General features: G+C 43.5%; 3 protein-coding genes across 3 annotated transcripts; 1 reads left to right on the top strand and 2 right to left on the bottom strand.

The window, feature by feature from the left end:
* Nucleotides 1–5,378: 5,378 nt before the first annotated feature.
* Nucleotides 5,379–6,236, bottom strand: LOC142989268 (myeloid-associated differentiation marker-like). Its single transcript, XM_076138724.1, has one exon. The coding sequence runs from the start codon at nt 6,234–6,236 to the stop codon at nt 5,379–5,381; it is 858 nt and encodes a 285-aa protein (XP_075994839.1).
* Nucleotides 6,237–7,401: 1,165 nt separating this feature from the next.
* On the bottom strand, nt 7,402–9,705 carry LOC142989331 (myeloid-associated differentiation marker homolog). The gene is made up of 2 exons (XM_076138806.1): nt 9,187–9,705; nt 7,402–8,616 (listed from the first exon to the last, which is right to left on the bottom strand). Exons 1-2 carry the CDS (start codon nt 9,451–9,453, stop codon nt 8,026–8,028), a joined length of 858 nt encoding a protein of 285 aa, XP_075994921.1. The 5' UTR covers nt 9,454–9,705; the 3' UTR covers nt 7,402–8,025.
* Nucleotides 9,706–12,893: 3,188 nt separating this feature from the next.
* LOC142989301 (lipopolysaccharide-induced tumor necrosis factor-alpha factor homolog) lies at nt 12,894–16,676 on the top strand. Its single transcript, XM_076138776.1, has 5 exons — nt 12,894–13,104; nt 14,392–14,560; nt 14,750–14,788; nt 15,945–16,089; nt 16,173–16,676. The coding sequence occupies exons 2-5, from the start codon at nt 14,407–14,409 to the stop codon at nt 16,276–16,278; spliced, it is 444 nt and encodes a 147-aa protein (XP_075994891.1). The 5' UTR covers nt 12,894–13,104; nt 14,392–14,406; the 3' UTR covers nt 16,279–16,676.
* Nucleotides 16,677–17,188: the final 512 nt, after the last annotated feature.

Raw genomic sequence — 17,188 nt, forward strand, 5'->3', positions numbered from 1 at the left:
GACGTCAGCGCGCGAATGGGACGTGAAGGTCCCACCCATGGTTGGTTATGCGACCTCCCCTATACAGGCAGTGGCGGAGGGAGAACGTCTGATGGCACAAAGATTGACAGGTCGGGACTTTGTTAATAATTGTGTATAGTAATAGAAACAATGACAACATGACTTCCATATTTGGATTTTAATTATGTAAATCTGCATGAATGTGTTGGGGGGGGGGGGGGGGAGAGAGAGAGAGAGAGACGGAGAGAGGGAGGAAGGGAGGGAGGGAGAGAGAGAGAGAGAGAGAGAGAGAGAGAGAGAGAGAGAGAGAGGGAGCACACAAGGGAATGCTGGAGAAATAAATCAGTTTGCAGTTTGATGGTGACCCGAGAGAAGTGTTGATGAAATATGAAAAGATGGCGGTGATGTTGGAGGCTGGATGAAGTCAAAGGTGACAAAGGTGAGATTTGATACTAATTGTCTGGGAAAGCTGCCTACCTTTACGCCGTTATAGCCTCATGTTGTTGCCGTCCAGGTCAGATCAGCTGGAGCAACGGACTGACACACACATTAACTGGTGGCAGTTGATGTGTGTGTGTAGTAGGTATGCACCAACTGCATATTCCGTCTGTCAAACACGTCAAACAGTGTTGTCAAGGGTCATGGGGAAGCTGGTGACGTCTTTTACCCCGACCGACCCGTCCCAACCAGGCCAAATGGAGCAGATTGGTGAGAGGCGTGAGTGTAAACAGCAAACACTGTCACACACGGCGTGTATGGAGGGAGGACGGCGGTGTCAGGTAGCACTCAGGAGGCCAGGATGATGATACGGTCCATTAACGGAATGTCATCTCCAGCGTTGGCAAAGCCACTCCCCATAGGTTCAAGGTCACGGTGCCAAGACCAAAGAGAACAACCAGAACATTCTCAGCACCACCATTTTGTTTGACTCTTTCTGTGTAGTTTGTATGCGAATAGGTCAGAATTACGGAAGAATCAATGTCAACTATTGATCCGTCCACTGCAAATAGGTGAGAAGGTCCCAACACATCAAGCTTATCCAATGCTGCATGCAATTGTATGTGATCAACACACACTCCACTCTACATTCTCTGTGTGTCCCTCCAAGGACGAACGCAAGAACAAACTTCCCCTTCATCCAAGTGTGCAAAATGTGCAACACAATAGGAGGGGAGACAACACAAAACAAAACATGTCCGATATTCTACCCTGCTCGTCTCGTGTTCGCTTGAGCCAATTTGTCTCCCAAAGGTCTTAGGTTAAGGTTAAGTGACTAGCAGACAACAAAGACCTGGCAGGACTCATTAGAGGACTGGAAGAGACGATAATTGGAGGCAACAGAATTCAGCGTGTGACGTTTGTGGGTTTGGGAAGCTCCTACCTCAATACAGCCAAGATCTTTGAAAAGATAGAGAAGTGTGTGTGTGTGTGTGTGTGTGTGTGTGTGTGTGTGTGTGTGTGTGTGTGTGTGTATATATATGTAAGTGTGTGTGGGGTGATACTTTACATCATGTTGCCATGTAGGAAGCGTTGTTGACACAGGAGCAACAAAGGCCTTGATGAGTTTTTAATCTCTGCTCTGTGCTGGCATCATGTGACATCCTTCTCTGTTTTAATTAGATTTTGCCATGCAGGCGCATAGTCGCCCTTTGTGTCCGCGGGCGACAGTCGGCTCACTGGGTTTGTTTGCTTCCACGTGGAAATTAAAATGTAACAAGAAAAATATTATGTTCACCATCAAAGTCTCATCTGTCCACAGCGTGACTTATTCAGTGTCTGAGCTGCTGCATCATGTCGCCAAGCTTCTCATCCATTATTATGACCACATATACATCAATCTATGCATCTATGAAGTTATTATACATTAGGAGACACAACAAGATTTAGTCTGAGAATCAGCCTGTACGGGGTTCTGAGCTACAAGGTGATCTAGTCCTTGTTTGATTGATCCAGAACCAAAGAGGACTGGGTGCACACGGTCTACTTTGATTATCATCAGAGAGGAAGAATCCTCATTCACAATGTTGAGTTTCACACACACACACACACACACACACACTCTCACACACACATGATGACCGTAGCAAATCAAACGGTTGCTGTGATAAGGATGCGACATATCAAGCCCACACATGTTACCATTAACACGATGAAGCAAGCGTACATGTGCTCCATCTAAAGGCAGCACAGCGTTAAGATCAGCTGCCACCTTTTCCTGCCTTCCTCCTACTTTTTCACTTATTAAATAGAAAACAAATCTGATTTTAAACCTTCCGTATATGGATGAAACATGGTCCCAGGAAACTTCAGTCCCAAACAACCTTTTCCTTTAAAAACACCATAGAAACTGTCAGAAGGCATTCGTGTGACTGCAACTTATAAAGTCTTCATTTTTTCATTATTCCATGAAACGCCAGTTTATATTCAAATCAAAACAGAAACCCATTGCATGGCTTCAAGGGCCACAACCAAGTAGTAAAGTAGAAAAGAGCAAAACTAAATAGTAAATCCTGTAATTATACCCTTTTATAATCTAATTGTTGCTTGTCGGAGCAGATTGTTTTGGTGGACAATGTGTGGGTGAGACAAGAACTTTCCTAAAAAAAGAAGAAGGAATATTTCAATATTTCATATTTTAAATTTGACGGGAGAGACAGTGTCAACATGCATTTACCCAACACCCACCGCCCCACACTGCAGGGCTTACACAAAGAACAGGCTGCAGGCGGAGGCAGCTCAGAATAACCACACTCACAGCCGTGTGTGTGTGTGTGTGTTCGTGTGTGATCACATCAGTAAATACCCTAAAGAGCTACAGAGAGAATTTTACAATCTGGGCGTCCTGCAGGTCTAAACTAAATCCGTTGCTGATCCAAAACCACCCAAGTTCAAAACAACTTTTCAGAGGAATAGAGGAGCATTGTGCCATGAATAAATGAATCAAAGCGCTATGACCGACGGGAAGATACAAACATGATTAACAAACATAGCAACTGTACAAAGAAGACACTGAAGAGATGTACAGATAAGATGTGTGAAATGAAGAGTTCTTACTTTGTTACTAATATCATTGATGACATCATTCAAATGGAATTGCCATTAATTGCCTGGAGAGGGAACATAGTAACAGTCATCAAAGATATGACAAAGACGCTCCCTGCTGTCTAGTTTCAGCTCTCATACTGAGTCGAGGTAAGTAAGGATTCATGCGATGAGAGAAGTATTAAAGTCAGTATTACCACAAGTCTTAGTATTGCACTCATAGCAATTGACTTGAAAGCATCTGCATGATTATATATTGTATTTTTCAACATAGTATCTTAAATGAAATGTCCCAGATGGGGGTGCTGTCAGCAGAGGTCCAACGTTGGAGGTGATGATTAATTAGTTTGTTAATGAGCCAGGCACTGTTTGTTATTGATGAATGTTCACTTAGAATCCAACTCCAGCACGGCCGTGTTTGTTGACGATTAAAGTGAAGGCAAGGATGTCTTCTTCATTATCCAAACCACTATTCAATCACGACGTGCTGTGACTTTGTTTGATGTCCTCACTGAAACCAAACACTTCTAGACGATTTCGATTATGAATCTGTAGCATTCCGTCCCCATAATCGATACATGATTAGCAGCTGTGCAGTGAAAACCCACAAATGTTTAATAATAATAAGGCAAGTATATTTGTTTAGAACACTTCTTAAACAAGGAAGTGCTTTACATAATGCAGACAAATACAAGGAAATAAATGAGGCAATTGTAATGAACAGAACAATAATGCAGAAAGGCAAAAAAAGGCAACATAAGAAAGATAAAAAGGTTATTTCAAAGTTAGACTAATATTCAACTCAAGTGTTTCCTGCTGCAAATTGCATATTTCAATAAATCTCAATAGATTTCTGATTAGTTGTAGCCACCTGTGATTTGCATTATTTACTATCATTTATTCAGCAATCATGTCATCACCGGCACTATTAGGTGAGGAGCGGCATCGCTGTTGCCTTAGTCACCGTACAGATGATGGAGCCCCTGGTGGTGTAAAGTGCTTTTGATTAGATTAGATTAGATTATAGTTGCATTTTCTGTCTATACTACATGTGAGCAACTCAAATGTACAGTGGTTAAGACTAATATAAAATAAAAAGTATATATATAGAAAAATGACATTCATTTCAACAGCACAACTTTTGTCTTACTCATAGTTTACATTCTTTTAATAGATGTAGTTCAGATTTTGTCGTTAAAAACATTAGTGCTGAGACGTTGCTGTGGGTTGCCATGTCTGACGTACTGGCACTGCTGCTTTAGAGTTCTCTGTCTTTCCAAATGACTCACACGAGAAGAAAAGGAACATTCCACGCTTCACTTGCTTCTGTTTGACCCGACTGCACTCTAAATGCCACTCACACAGATTGGTGTACCGGCGAGTACAATGCCTGCAGGATTACAGGTGAGATTTGGCTGAAACCCGTCAAAGATCCAACAAGTGCGTTAGTTTAAAGACACAAGAATCCATTGACGTCAGGCTTTTCTCCACGTTCCCTCACTGGCTGGCACATAGCTGAGGGAGAAAAGGAGAAGCTGAAAGAAGAAAGAGAGAGAGAGAAACAAAAAGAGAACATGCTGCTGCCTGATAATTACTTTTTTTAATGGCCTGCACAGTCTTTTCTGTCCCTTCCATCCCCGATAATCCTCTGTCCGTCTCACCAATCTTCTCTCTCCTCTCCTCCCGTCTCATCTTTCACTTGCCATTCTTGTGTGCTGGAAGGTGTTTCTGCACAACCTGTGTGCACTCATGTCACACAGGTTTTTGGGAATTTCTTACAAAAAATAGCAGCAGGCCCGAATGAAAAGACAACCACCGTCAATGTTAGGAAATACATCGATTTCCTTATGGCGTTATGGTACCATGACTAATTCTTGATCCTTCCAACAGAAACCAACACAGGACATCAAACTACACTGCAATAAACTACATAGTGGACAGTAAAAGCTCAGTATCATAACCTGCACTGTGTTTGATCACTTGTGTATAAGGATCCAAAGTTCAGCCAGGCTGGTATTTTTTATTGCAGTGATACTTTTGCTTTAATCATTAACACACTTTTTTTATATGGTAATGGCTGCCAGTGCGGAAAGATTTTACCTATTGTACCTCCTCATCTGTGATAGGGCCGGATGCTTTATCAAAACACAATGGAGTCCATATTTCTAATGTTATAGATTACCATTATCATTATTGCTGTCATTATTTTCTATAATAATAATAATAATAATAATAATAATAATAATAATAATAAATTAAGGTTCATAGAAAGGCACAATGTAAAACATAAACAATTCTATTCACAATCAATTGTATAGCGCTCAGTGTGAGAAGCGTCACTGGTCCTTCATACAGAACACCAGAAGAATAGAGTAGACAGTGTCTATGGTGTAAACAATAAAGTTCAGAATAGTCATGAAGCTGACCACCACCAGTTTGTCCCAGGGGCAGTGGTGGCCACAATCACTGGGCCTTTTACTCTTCCACAGACTGTACAGAGGCCAGATCACCATGGCTGTCATGTACATCACCGCCGCCACCGTGTTATAGATGGTCACCAGCTTGTCAAAGGGGACTGGAAAAAAGGAGGCCAGCCGTCCTGTGCTGACCACGATGATGAGGATGGTAAAGATGAAGCACAGGGAGTACACAGCCACGCACCACTGGAGCGCTGAGGACTTGGAGTACTGGTGTGGCTCCAGAGAGGTGAAGATGAGACAGGCGAGGAAGCTCTCAAGCATCTTCATTAGACCTGGCACAGTGGAGAGGAAGCCGCTGTTCTCTGTCCTCTCTGGACGGCGGCGGGTCAGGACCACTTCGCCGGCGTACGCGGCGAAACTGAGCCAGGACACCACGGTGGCGGCGATCTGCAGGTGGCAGGTGTTGCAGGTGAAGAAAGTGGGGTAGATGATGGAGACCGTCAGACACATGAGGGCCGCGAGTATGGCAAAAGCGGCGGTGAAGTCGTCCCAGGAAAATGGTACTTTTTCACTGAGGGTGCTGAACTCCAGGATGAGGATGAGGAGGCTGAAGAAGAAGCAGAAGAACCAGGTGAACATGCACCACGCCCAGTAGGAAGATCCAGAGGTTACCACAGTGGCTGCCAGGCTAAAAGACACACAGGTGAGGACAGTCGCCACAGCTCTCACGATGCCCACAGGCTGGGTCAGCGAGCGCACGTTCACAGTGATCATGGCTGCACTCCCAGACGCTCTCTGACTTCGATGAACTCTGTCCACCTTCCAGACCTGTGGTGTCTCGTCCCTGCGTGTTTCCCTGCACAGCGAGACGCTCGGACACTCCGCTCCTGTTGCTAATTCAAGACGTCGATGTAGAAAAGAGACAAAGTAGGTGTGTGATTTGAGTTGGGGTGTGTGTATTCAAACAGAGCATCCTGGGCTTATCTGGGCGGTTTATGGTCCCGTTTCAAAGCCACTGATTGGACACTGGTTGGGTGTTACCACCCTCGCCTCACCACACACACTGGACTCTGGTCCTCAACCGTGAGCTGCTCCAAAGCTAATCTACAACATTGACGGGGTGTGTGTGGGTCACCCAACAAGGACTGCATATCCTGTCCTTGGGTGCGCTTGATTTATGGTTTCTGGGTAGTTTAAGTGTTTAAGTGTTTTGATTTATAGCAGATTTGACAGATAACAGTCAGACATTTGTACAGAAATCCGACTATTTACTACTTTATAAAAATCGACCACTTCACCTTGTTATATCTCCTATAACAAGTAAGAACACAAGCCCTCATGAAGCACTGACATAGATACTCGATTACCTTACCTTTACTCTACCTGCACTCTCTCATCCCTTTCTTTCTCTTCTTTCTTCCTCTCCTCTCTCTTTCTACCTTGTTCACAGTCTTGTTATAGGAAAACTCTCCAGGGTGGTTAGTTGCTTTCATTTTGACTTTGATGGGAGCAGTAAATCTCCTGACTGATCAAAGGTTATTTGACTTGATTGATCATTAAGATAAACCGTCCTCATGTTTTCAACACGATTAGATCTCTGCCATGCATTCCAGATCCCACCTTGTGTGGGTTGGGGTCTTGCTGCTCCTATTCCTTCAATTAAACTCATTATTCACATCGTGTTCATGTCATACTTGTGGTTAATCTTTACAGGGCACTACTGCAGTAAGCAAATAATGCTCATGCTGTTGTAACATTGCAGTAAGACACACAGACACACACTTAGAGCTCCGTGACTTTTATTAATATGCCACACATGCTGAAATAATAGAACAGACAATGATCAGTTTGAGGATAAAAGTCGGACACATCCATTGTTATTTCATACAATTAACCCAAAACACACAAGAAAATACAGTGTTTGACACAAATACAGCATCCCTAAAACTATTTTGAATCATAATGATATATACAGTGAATGATCTTATTAATAATAGTTAGACATAAGGTACTGAAAGTGATTCTCTGTCAATTAGATAAAAAATGCTATGATTTTCTGGTCACTTGTGTACAAACTGGGTCAGTGACATTATTTGTTTTCATGTTGCAGCATTTTGGAGATATGTGGCATTCACTTACCAGGTCCGTCAGCGTTTGAATGGACCTCTCTGGATCCCTGTGCTGAACATTGCAAAGAAAAAAAAGCCTCTAAAACCTCCTGTATAGTTTGACAGTTTAGTTTGATACAAACACGTTCACCAAATACGTTTCCACATTTAACCCTGGAACATCTCAAACATGTCTTTATGGTGAAGTAGCTGAGAGAGCAATGTAAGAAATCTACAAGGCTGTTGATAGTAATAGCACAGGGTTGCATAAGTGTCCATTCAAAGACCTACAGCAATGCACAGCGAACACCACACTTTATACACCAAAATGCTGCATAAAGATTTCCAAAACCTCAATTTCACTGACTCAGCTCAGATGTAAACAACCTAAAAATCCAAAGACTTTGTAAAATCACTTGAATGTAAAGCAAAGACTGCTGGAGATACATCAAAACTTATGTACTTACAAAGAACATGAGCTTGACAGAGTAAACAGTATCAACAATGTAAGCAATAAAGTTGACACAAGTCATGAAAGCGATCACTACTAAATTATCCCATGGCTGACAAAACCTATGTCCACTGCAGATGCTCGGCCTGGGATAGTCCTTAAGGGTGTAAAATGGCCAAATGACCACAGCTGTCAAGTACATCAACGCGGCCAGAGCATTAAAGAATATCAGCGCCCTGTTCAGCGATGCAGGGAAGCGGGACAACAGGCGGAATATGGTAGCAAGGAGGATGAGGAGGGAAAAAATGAAGCAGATCGAGTAGACAGCGATGCACCACTGGAGTCCGGGAAAATTGGAGTAAGGGAACCCATGGAAGCATATGAAGATGATGCACGCCACAAAGGCCTCCACAACTTTGAGGAGGCCCGGCACTGTGGACAGGAAGTGGCTGAGCTCGCCGGGTCTGGCCTTGGTTATCCCGACCTCAATGGCATAAAGGATGAAGGCCAGACAGGAAGTTACGCAAGCGCCAATCTGTCTTTCACAGGAAGAACAGGTGAAGACCAAGGCGTAGATGATGGACGCTGCCAGCACCTGTTTGAGAGAAAGATCAAAACGTTTAAGCTGTGATAATCATTGTTGTTGCCAAACATACATTACATGATTTAACCCTGATATTTCAGGTCCTTGTCGTCACAGATCAATCTGTTTATTGCTTTAATATGATAGTTAATAGTTGCCTGCTGAGCCCAACATTCTCTGGGCTTTCTGCTCTGTGTTGGTCTCCTGAGCGTGTGTGTGTCCTGTGGTTGGGACTTTTCACTTTCTTCACCAGTCACATGTGAACTTTGTCTCACAGTGCAGAGTGCTGATTTACTGTCTACAATCAAACTTTGCCCCGATAAAGCCTGAAGTGGAGTTCAAACGCCAAATGCTTTGGTTTGGAAAGTTAAAAGTTCCACTTGTTACAGATTGCATATAGATGAAACTCTTCTGTTGGACTGATCACAATCGTTGCAGCAGCTGATTCGAGATCCCACTGTTCTTATTTTTTCCTCGTTCAGAACCTATAACCTTTTACAGCTCAGTAACGTAACATCTCAGAGAACAAATACTGTATAATCCGTAGACAACTACACAATTACACAAATTAATTGCACTGACCATCAGAGTTGCCAACATGGCGAAAGCTGCCTTGAAGTCATCCCAGGAGATGGGCAGGCTTCCGCTGAGGCCAGTGAGCTCCAGGAGGAGTATGAGTACGCTGATCGAGAAGCAGAAACACCAAGTGAACATACACCACGTCCAGAACGAGTGATCGCTGTGGCCCACCGACGCCACCAGGCTGAAGGTGACGCAGGTGAGGACCACCTGTAGTATCCGCACAATGCCCACAGGCACGTACAGGGTCCGAGGGTCCACTCTTTCCATGGTAATTCTACTGGGAGAACCTTAAATTCAGTCAATCCTGAAGTTGAGTCGTCGCTTTGGTCTCGGTTCGCTTACTGTTTCCTTTTTAAAGTGAAGCTGATTTCTCCTTCAGTCACTCCTTCCGTTTCTGCTGCCGGTGTGTGTGTAAGTATTATGGCCAATATGGAAGCTCTGCTCAGGCCGCTCCCAGTTTGATGCCCTGTCACCTGAAACGCTTATCAGTCATAAGCTTTATGCACGTGTGTGTGTGTCTGTGTGTGTGTGTGCGTGTGTGTGTGTGTGAGAGAGAGTTATAGGGTAGTAGATTTGTCAGGGGTCAGCTGTGTGCTATTCACTTCTGTTTACTGATCAGTTGCTTGCGCTGGGCTGGGCTGGGTCGGGGAACGGATTCTCATACAACACAAGCATCGCATTGAGAGGAACGGCACCATATGACACAACGAGTACATAAAGGCTTGGATCTCTTACTTCCACCTTATGCTCATCCGTGGTGTTTGCCAACGGAGCGGCCTGCTCACACATCTATACATACGTCAAATCAGTGTGTACACAGAAAGTGGAGACAAATGTGTGGTATTTGGAGGTATAGAGGAGAGAAATGAGTTAATTAATAATCTTTCTTTCTTAGCCGTTATTATCTTATGCAAGAGGTATTTTTTAGGAAACACACACACACACACACACACACACACACACACACACACACACACACACACAGTCAAATTGTTAAATAGTTTTTCTTTCCTTTCTGTCAGGTTGGGATAATTTGCTCGTGTCAAAGTTTACAGCGGAGACATTTGAATAAAAGACACGTTGAACAGGGCCGCTTCATTGACAGCAAGCTTAGAGGAAAGTGAAAGTCCGACTTCATGCTGAAACGCTGGGAATTTAAAGTCTCAACCATGGGGGTGATGCAGATAAGATTTTAGGGTTAAAACTGGGTATTGCAGTTGGAATGAAGGGTTAACTAATAACGCTTTGTGTGACTCTATAGCGCCTCCCAGAGGTCAAAGTCTCACACTGACTGAATCAAGTTGAATGGAAGTCAAAGTCGGATGACATCAGTATTGTCATTTTGCCAGTTTGATGACATCACTATTGTATATTTGAGCAGCTGTAGAGTCTGACACTGTTGTAAGCATTTTCATGACCATATGTTGTACGTCATTTTGTGTTTTCTAATTGAACCTTTGAATACTTTGACTCGTCAAGCATGTGACAAACGTTGTTTGCCACCCAAGACGAGACACAACCAGGCAGAAGAGGAAGCACGACGTGTCACTACATGAATAAGTGGGTGAGAAGTCTCTCCTACTTGACTCTCTGTCCCGACAGATCCCCCTGGTTTGTCTGGGGTTGATCAAACCATGATGACAGAGGAAACATTAGCACAAACTCATTCATAGTTATGAGCCCAATTTGACTCAGCCTGAGTTTTGGTGAGTCCTTTGATAAGACAGCAAGACTCACTCTCTCTCTCTCTCTCTCTCTCTCTCCCTCTCTCTCTCTCTCCACTGAAGTGTCCTTAAGGTGACCCAGCATTCTTCTTCCCTAGCCCAGGGGGAAAGGAAATGTTGCAATTATGCTGCCATCTAGTGGCCACACAATGCGCACATGCACCCAATTTTCAATATTCTGACTGAAAACATTCCACTTGTGTTTTGCTTGTGGTCTTGTGACAACCCTGTGACCTCTCAGTGTCCTCAGCGTCATCTAGCCTGTCACCGGGCCCTCATGTGTCACAGTCATGTGTTTGCGGCTGGAGCGTTCACACCGGCTCAAAGTGTCCAGAAATGAGGTTCTATGTAAGCAAACAGAGTCGTATGTTCATCAGTGTGAAATCGTGGGTGCGGTCCGCTTCATTTCCAAACACCAGAGAGCATTACATCACCTTTGAAATGTCCACATTCAAATCTAACGAGTTTTCTGGATGTTCTAAATCTAGGATATCCTGTATGGTGCAATTGTATCAAAATTCCATCTCGCTGCTTCTTTCCCTCTTTTTTTCCTTCTTCTTAATCCTCTCAGTTCAAAGAGCACTGTTCATCTGGCCAGTGCTTGCATGGAAAGTACAAGAATGAGACATCTGAGGGGGTGGAGGGGCTGGTTGATCTGTTCTCAAGAGAAACTTTCCATTCTTGCATTACCTATGTGATGTTGCCACACATCAACAAGCACTGGGTGTTGCTGAGTTCACTCAATATGGAGTCATAAAGGTGTAAAGGTTGCCTGAAACAATTAATTGCTTTCCAGAACAGCCCAATGGATCCAGCTGATTTGAATTTGCTGTCATGGTGGAAAAATATCTTCTGTTCGCCAAGTTATAAAATCAAAGGTCTCAGTGTAGCGGGAGGATGGCGATGATTGAGAGTCCCTGGACAGACTTTATCTGGATTAATGGTTGACAAATGTTTCACCTTCACAAGACATGAAGTCATCTCCAGGGTCCTGAATCTGGTCACAAATGAACACAAGGATGTAAATACTCTTTTAGAAGCCATTATGCTTATCAGATATTTAATCCCGGAAATACATAAGAGAGAGAGAGAGAGAGAGAGGAAGAGGGAGAGAAGGAGAGAGGGAGAGGAGGGAGAGAGAGAGGGAGGGAGGAAGGGAGATAAAGAGAGAGAGATAGAGAGAGAGAGAGAGGGAGGGAGGAAGGGAGATAAAGAGAGAGAGATAGAGAGATAGAGAGACAGAGAGACAGAGAGAGGGAGGGAGAGAGAAACATGTGTTTTTAATTCTACTAAAAGCTGCATCCTACTCAGGAAGAAAACATTTATTGCTTAGCCAAGGAGCTAATTAAAGGCTAAAGGAAGCAGTGCCAGCAAACAGTGTATTGCAGTAAGCTAACCTGTCTGAAGCGTGGAATTAATTACAGACAACAGCAAAAGTATTACCTCCGTCTTAAGATGCAACTTTGTCAAAGTTTCCCCTGTGAGACCACACTGACATACATGAAGGTGTGACAGTCAGAGTGAGAAGTTCAACCATCACACTCTAGTCATCAAACAATTTCGCAATCGACATTCATCACGACCGTCTAATCATTAACCCAGATCCAGTGGTGAGGAGAAGCCCGGATTGTGCGCCGTGTTTCGTACATTTGTAAAACCTGTGTAGCAGCTGGGAGTCGTCTGTTTTGTTAGCTAGGTTTAAGTGAGAGCAATGAAAAGAATAGAAACCATAACATACATAAGCAAACAGAGCACAACTTCCCACACTTGTCTCTGTTGTGGCCCCCAGCATGCTTAGCATAATCGTTTGTTCAATATTTGAACAAACACAGTTATGCCTCTCTACTCGTACTGGTGCTGATAGGAACCCAGGATCAAGTTACAAGTGACATCATCAATAGCATTGCACTCAAACAGGAGGAGGAGGAGGGTTGAGGCCTCATGACGCTGACGGCTGCTCGGACGTGTAGGAAAAATCAAGAGTGCCTTCCTCTAAACGCCCCTCCCCTCTTCAGCTTTGTCTCTTAACAAATCCGTTACTTGTGCTTTAACTCTTGCCCAGACTCCCTCTTCCTCTTCTCTCTCGTTTTTTCAAAAGTTTTTGTATTTCTGTCGTTCTTCCTGCCTCGCCCAGTGCTCGCCTGCTCCAGGGAAACATTCCAAAACTCTGTTGTTTTTGCCTGGAGAGTCACAAGTAAGTGAAGTAGATTTTTGTTTACATATCTAAAGCAGTAGGACCGTTAGTGTGTGTGTGTGTGTGTGTGTTTGAGCAGAATGTAAACACTGTGGTTGTTTGCCATCTTATGTGTTTTAAAGATAGTGGTTTAATTGTTCTTTTCTCGATGCTGTAAAACCTCGCCAGCCATGTCGGGGCGAAACAGGGTGAGGCAGTACTTTGTTACCGTGGTCAGTAAGAGTACTTTCCCAGGAATCTGAGACATGTCGCTGTAATTGATTCAGTATGGATTTATGGTGAAACACAGCCAGGCTGGCGGGTACTGAGTGGGTCTGTTCACTGTGGGCAAAACCAGGATCAAATGTGGACACTTTCTTCTCTCCACACTAATGGACTGTGTGTTCATACATGAGTAAAAGGCTCTGGATGGACAGGAAGTGGCAAGAATGTCTTCAACACAATCTTATCAAAGTGTTTGTGTGTGTGTGTGTGTCTCTCTCTCTCTCTCTGTGTGTGTGTGTGTGTGTGTATGTGTGTGTGTGTGTGTGTGTGTGTGTGTGTGTCTGATATACACTTAGGCTTGATCCACTTCCCTCCCACAAGGCGGATGTTACTGGAAATGACTAGCGTAAATCACTTCACTTCATTTCTGAATTTGACCAAGAGTGATAGCGTTTAGATTTCGTTACCCAACTTTCCCCCACAGCAAACGTTGCCTGGCCTCTTTAAATCCCCGTCCAGATCACATGGTTGGAACGCAGACTTAAACAGTGATGATGCCAACTGATCAAATCTGCCTGACACACAATCGTTCAAGCAGGAATCAGAATGTGAGGTTTATCGGTTTATGAGTTGTGTACTGTGGAACGCATTATAATTAAGTGAGTGTTGTTAAATGCTGTGAAACGCCTTAGTTGTGTGTTATGCTCTGGTAGGGAGGCTGACATATGCTCACACATGAATGGGGAAGTGAAATTGATCGGGATTCAAATTCAAATGACACGTTATCCTCCAGAGATTCCAAATTTCCGCCATCCCTTTGCTCTTTGTGCTGTTTATGAAGGCAGCCATTTACAGTGACATCATCTCTCAAGTAATAACTATATACTTACAAGTTTGGCTTGATATTCTTTTCTTTTTTTTTTACAAGATATTTTTTTGGCCCTGAAGTTTTTCTGAAGCTATTATTCCATCTGGTTTTAATCGAGACGTCTCCTCTGGTTTGGATTCTGTAAAGTTACTAGTTTCATTTCTTTGAAGGTCAAGAAAGATAATAACAGGTAACACCTGTTTCCCCATTTGCAGTAAAGCTCTTTGAAGATGGAGAAATCCTTCCCGCCACAGGAAACAGCGCCACCTTACCCAGGGCCGCCCCTGACCTACGGGGGTCCACCGATGCCTCAGCCAGGCCTCTACCCTCAGCCTGGCTACTCTGCCCCCCCCCAGGCATATCCACAGCCTCCATACCAGGCAGGTCTGTGACTGACTATACTTTCACTTTCATTGTCATTTCAAATTCATCGTCATCGCTTACAAAATAACACATTGTTGTTTAAAGTTAGGTGCTTTAAATAACAGGTTGTTGTTTAAAGTCTTGCTTTCAATAACATCCGTGTCTCTACTTCATGTAAAAGCGCTATATGTAAATGCTGGTCTTTTACAGGACCTGCTCCACTTGGCGTTCCAGGACCTACCGCAACAGGTGTGTTTATTAAAGCTGTTGTTGATTTATTCATGCAAAGCAATACATGCATGCAGTCGAGCACGTCTACACGCATGGAGACATTTTTAATTCACAACACACTGCAAAGTTCTCTCCTTTTCGTACACACACAGTCACACACACTGCACAGTACAGTTCAACATTCTTCTACATCTTTGGGACCGAAACCAACCACATGTTTGTGCATCTGCATTGTGGTTTGTCTGTTTCAGTACACATCTGCAAAACAAGCACAACCGACCACAGGCAAATAGGCTAACCTTTGTCACCTGCCCAAACTGATCTGAAAGTCTGAATAGAACATTTCTAACTTGTGTGCATAAGAGGCTTTTGTTCAGTGCTTGTTCTTGTTGTGTAACGCCACGGCTTCAAAACTTGTTGAGTTTCCATGTATAATGTATATCCTACCAACACAAACCTATTGCATAAGACTTCACAGAAGGTTTCCTATTTGATGGTTATAATAATAACTTGTACATCAGGAGCAGTTAGGGGTTCTGTGTCTTAGTTACACTCCAATAACTAAGACAGGCAGTAGCTCAGTGGGTAGAGCTTCCGCTTGGGAACCGGAGTCCCTGCCGAGGTGCCCCTGAGCAAGGCACCGAACCCGCAATTGCTCCCCCCTCTGCGAAGGGTGGTAATGTAATGTAAGTCGCTTTGGATAAAAGCGTCTGCCAAATGATCGTATGGTAGGAGGAGTTTAGCATCGAAACGGGAACCTTCTCAATCCCAGGCCATTTCTGCAATGCAGCTGAGTTATTGGCCTGACTTCCTGAAAATGTGTCATATGAAGGCTGGTTAAACCACAGGACCTCCTCACAACAGCAACAATTGTGCTGGTCATTTTGGGTTAGTGTAGTTAGTACTTTGCGTACTAACTACTAACTACACTTACCCTAATTGAGCATCAATTTATTTATTTATCTACATTGATGTGTGTATGCACATTTTCATTCAAAATGAACACTAAACATAAAACACTGAAATGTTTTGAATCTTTTCTACATGTACGTATCTACCTGCATATGTCCACCAGGGGTCAGCATTTAACCTTATGACAGAAATCTGAAGCTGTAATGCTGCGGATTTCTGCTAAAACCCTTTATTTTGTGTTTTGTGAATCTATAATCCTCAGTGACTCACATGGTGGTGACCCCCCAACTGCGAGACATCCCAGGCCAGACTGTGTGTCCTCACTGCCACCAGACAGTGATCACTCAGACGGAGTTCCAATCAGGCTTGATGACCTGGGCCATCTGTGGTGGCCTCACCATCTTTGGGTAAAAATACCCGTAGTTTCTGCACATGGGAGGCTTTGGCTTTCATCATCGGGCCAAAATCAATCTGTTGTTTCCCCCTACAGGTGCTTTCTCTGCTGCTGCATCCCATTCTGTCTGGATGCCTGTAAAGATGTGGAGCATCGCTGTTCTAATTGCAGCAATCTCGTCTACATATACAAGCGATTGTGAGATCGCCCAAGCATGTGAAGAAATGACAAACTGATCCAGCACTTACTATAAAACATATGTAGACACAAGTTATGTCCTACACCTTCGCCACTGCTTCCTCATGATTATTATCAACATATTTTAAACTTATAATGTGACTATTCACTTACTAACCTGTGTGTTTGACACACAAGTGTCCTGATCCTCAGCAGATTGGAGACAATTCTGCGTATTAATCAAAGGTAGGTTTCCTAAAGGCAGCACATATTCGGGCAGCACAATGGGCGGTGCTGTGTCTGACCATGTTGCTCACTTTTCAAACCTTGACATTTTAGCTTCATACTGTATAAATACATCAAAATGTACTTTTTGTCTGATTTGCGTAACTACACATTAAAATTCATGGATTTCTTTATCAATTTAAGTGGGGTTTTTAATCACGCTGTAACAAGTGGTGAAATGGTACCATTATCATTATCACCAGCAGGTGTCAGTGTTCACAAATTCTCCTCATACATCCTAATACATCCTGGTTTGGATCGAGTAAACGTATTCTCTGGTGATTTCGAAGCACTTCAGTCCCCAGGGCGTAGAGAATGGTTGTGGTGAAGCACACTATTTTAATCGCACATTCACCATTGACATTACAACAAGACACACTGCAACTCCAGTCCCTGTGTCCCCTCGCCTGTCTAAACAAATCAGTCCAACAACAGCACGGACAGAACAGGTCAAACCTGTTTGCTTTGTCAGTATGGTGTCACACATCACTCAGCTAAACTCAGAGTCACTGTATGAACTGACATTTACATTTTATGAACATATGTCACAGGGTACGGCGAATACAAAGGTTGAAGACTTCAGAGGACTTCTTCACAGAGATTAGATAAGATTCAACTTTATTGTCATTGAGCAAAGTACAGGTACAAGC

The sequence above is a fragment of the Genypterus blacodes genome, unplaced genomic scaffold (genome assembly GCF_046128005.1).
Source record: "Genypterus blacodes isolate CSIRO-AG114 ecotype Tasmania unplaced genomic scaffold, CSIRO-AGI_Gbla_v1 ptg000401l_1, whole genome shotgun sequence".
Classification (NCBI taxonomy): domain Eukaryota; kingdom Metazoa; phylum Chordata; class Actinopteri; order Ophidiiformes; family Ophidiidae; genus Genypterus; species Genypterus blacodes.

What these genes read in the sequence shown, in the direction of transcription:
- LOC142989331 (XM_076138806.1), bottom strand. Translation starts at nt 9,453, where the DNA reads ATGGAAAGAGTGGACCCTCGGACCCTGTACGTGCCTGTGGGCATTGTG. An exon ending in CCATGTTGGCAACTCTGATG is followed by an intron (nt 8,617 to 9,186) that starts GTCAGTGCAATT and finishes TCTCTCAAACAG; the next exon opens with GTGCTGGCAGCGTCCATCAT.
- LOC142989268 (XM_076138724.1), bottom strand. Translation starts at nt 6,236, where the DNA reads ATGATCACTGTGAACGTGCGCTCGCTGACCCAGCCTGTGGGCATCGTG.
- LOC142989301 (XM_076138776.1), top strand. Translation starts at nt 14,407, where the DNA reads ATGGAGAAATCCTTCCCGCCACAGGAAACAGCGCCACCTTACCCAGGG. An exon ending in ACAGCCTCCATACCAGGCAG is followed by an intron (nt 14,561 to 14,749) that starts GTCTGTGACTGA and finishes GGTCTTTTACAG; the next exon opens with GACCTGCTCCACTTGGCGTT. An exon ending in GGTGGCCTCACCATCTTTGG is followed by an intron (nt 16,090 to 16,172) that starts GTAAAAATACCC and finishes TTCCCCCTACAG; the next exon opens with GTGCTTTCTCTGCTGCTGCA.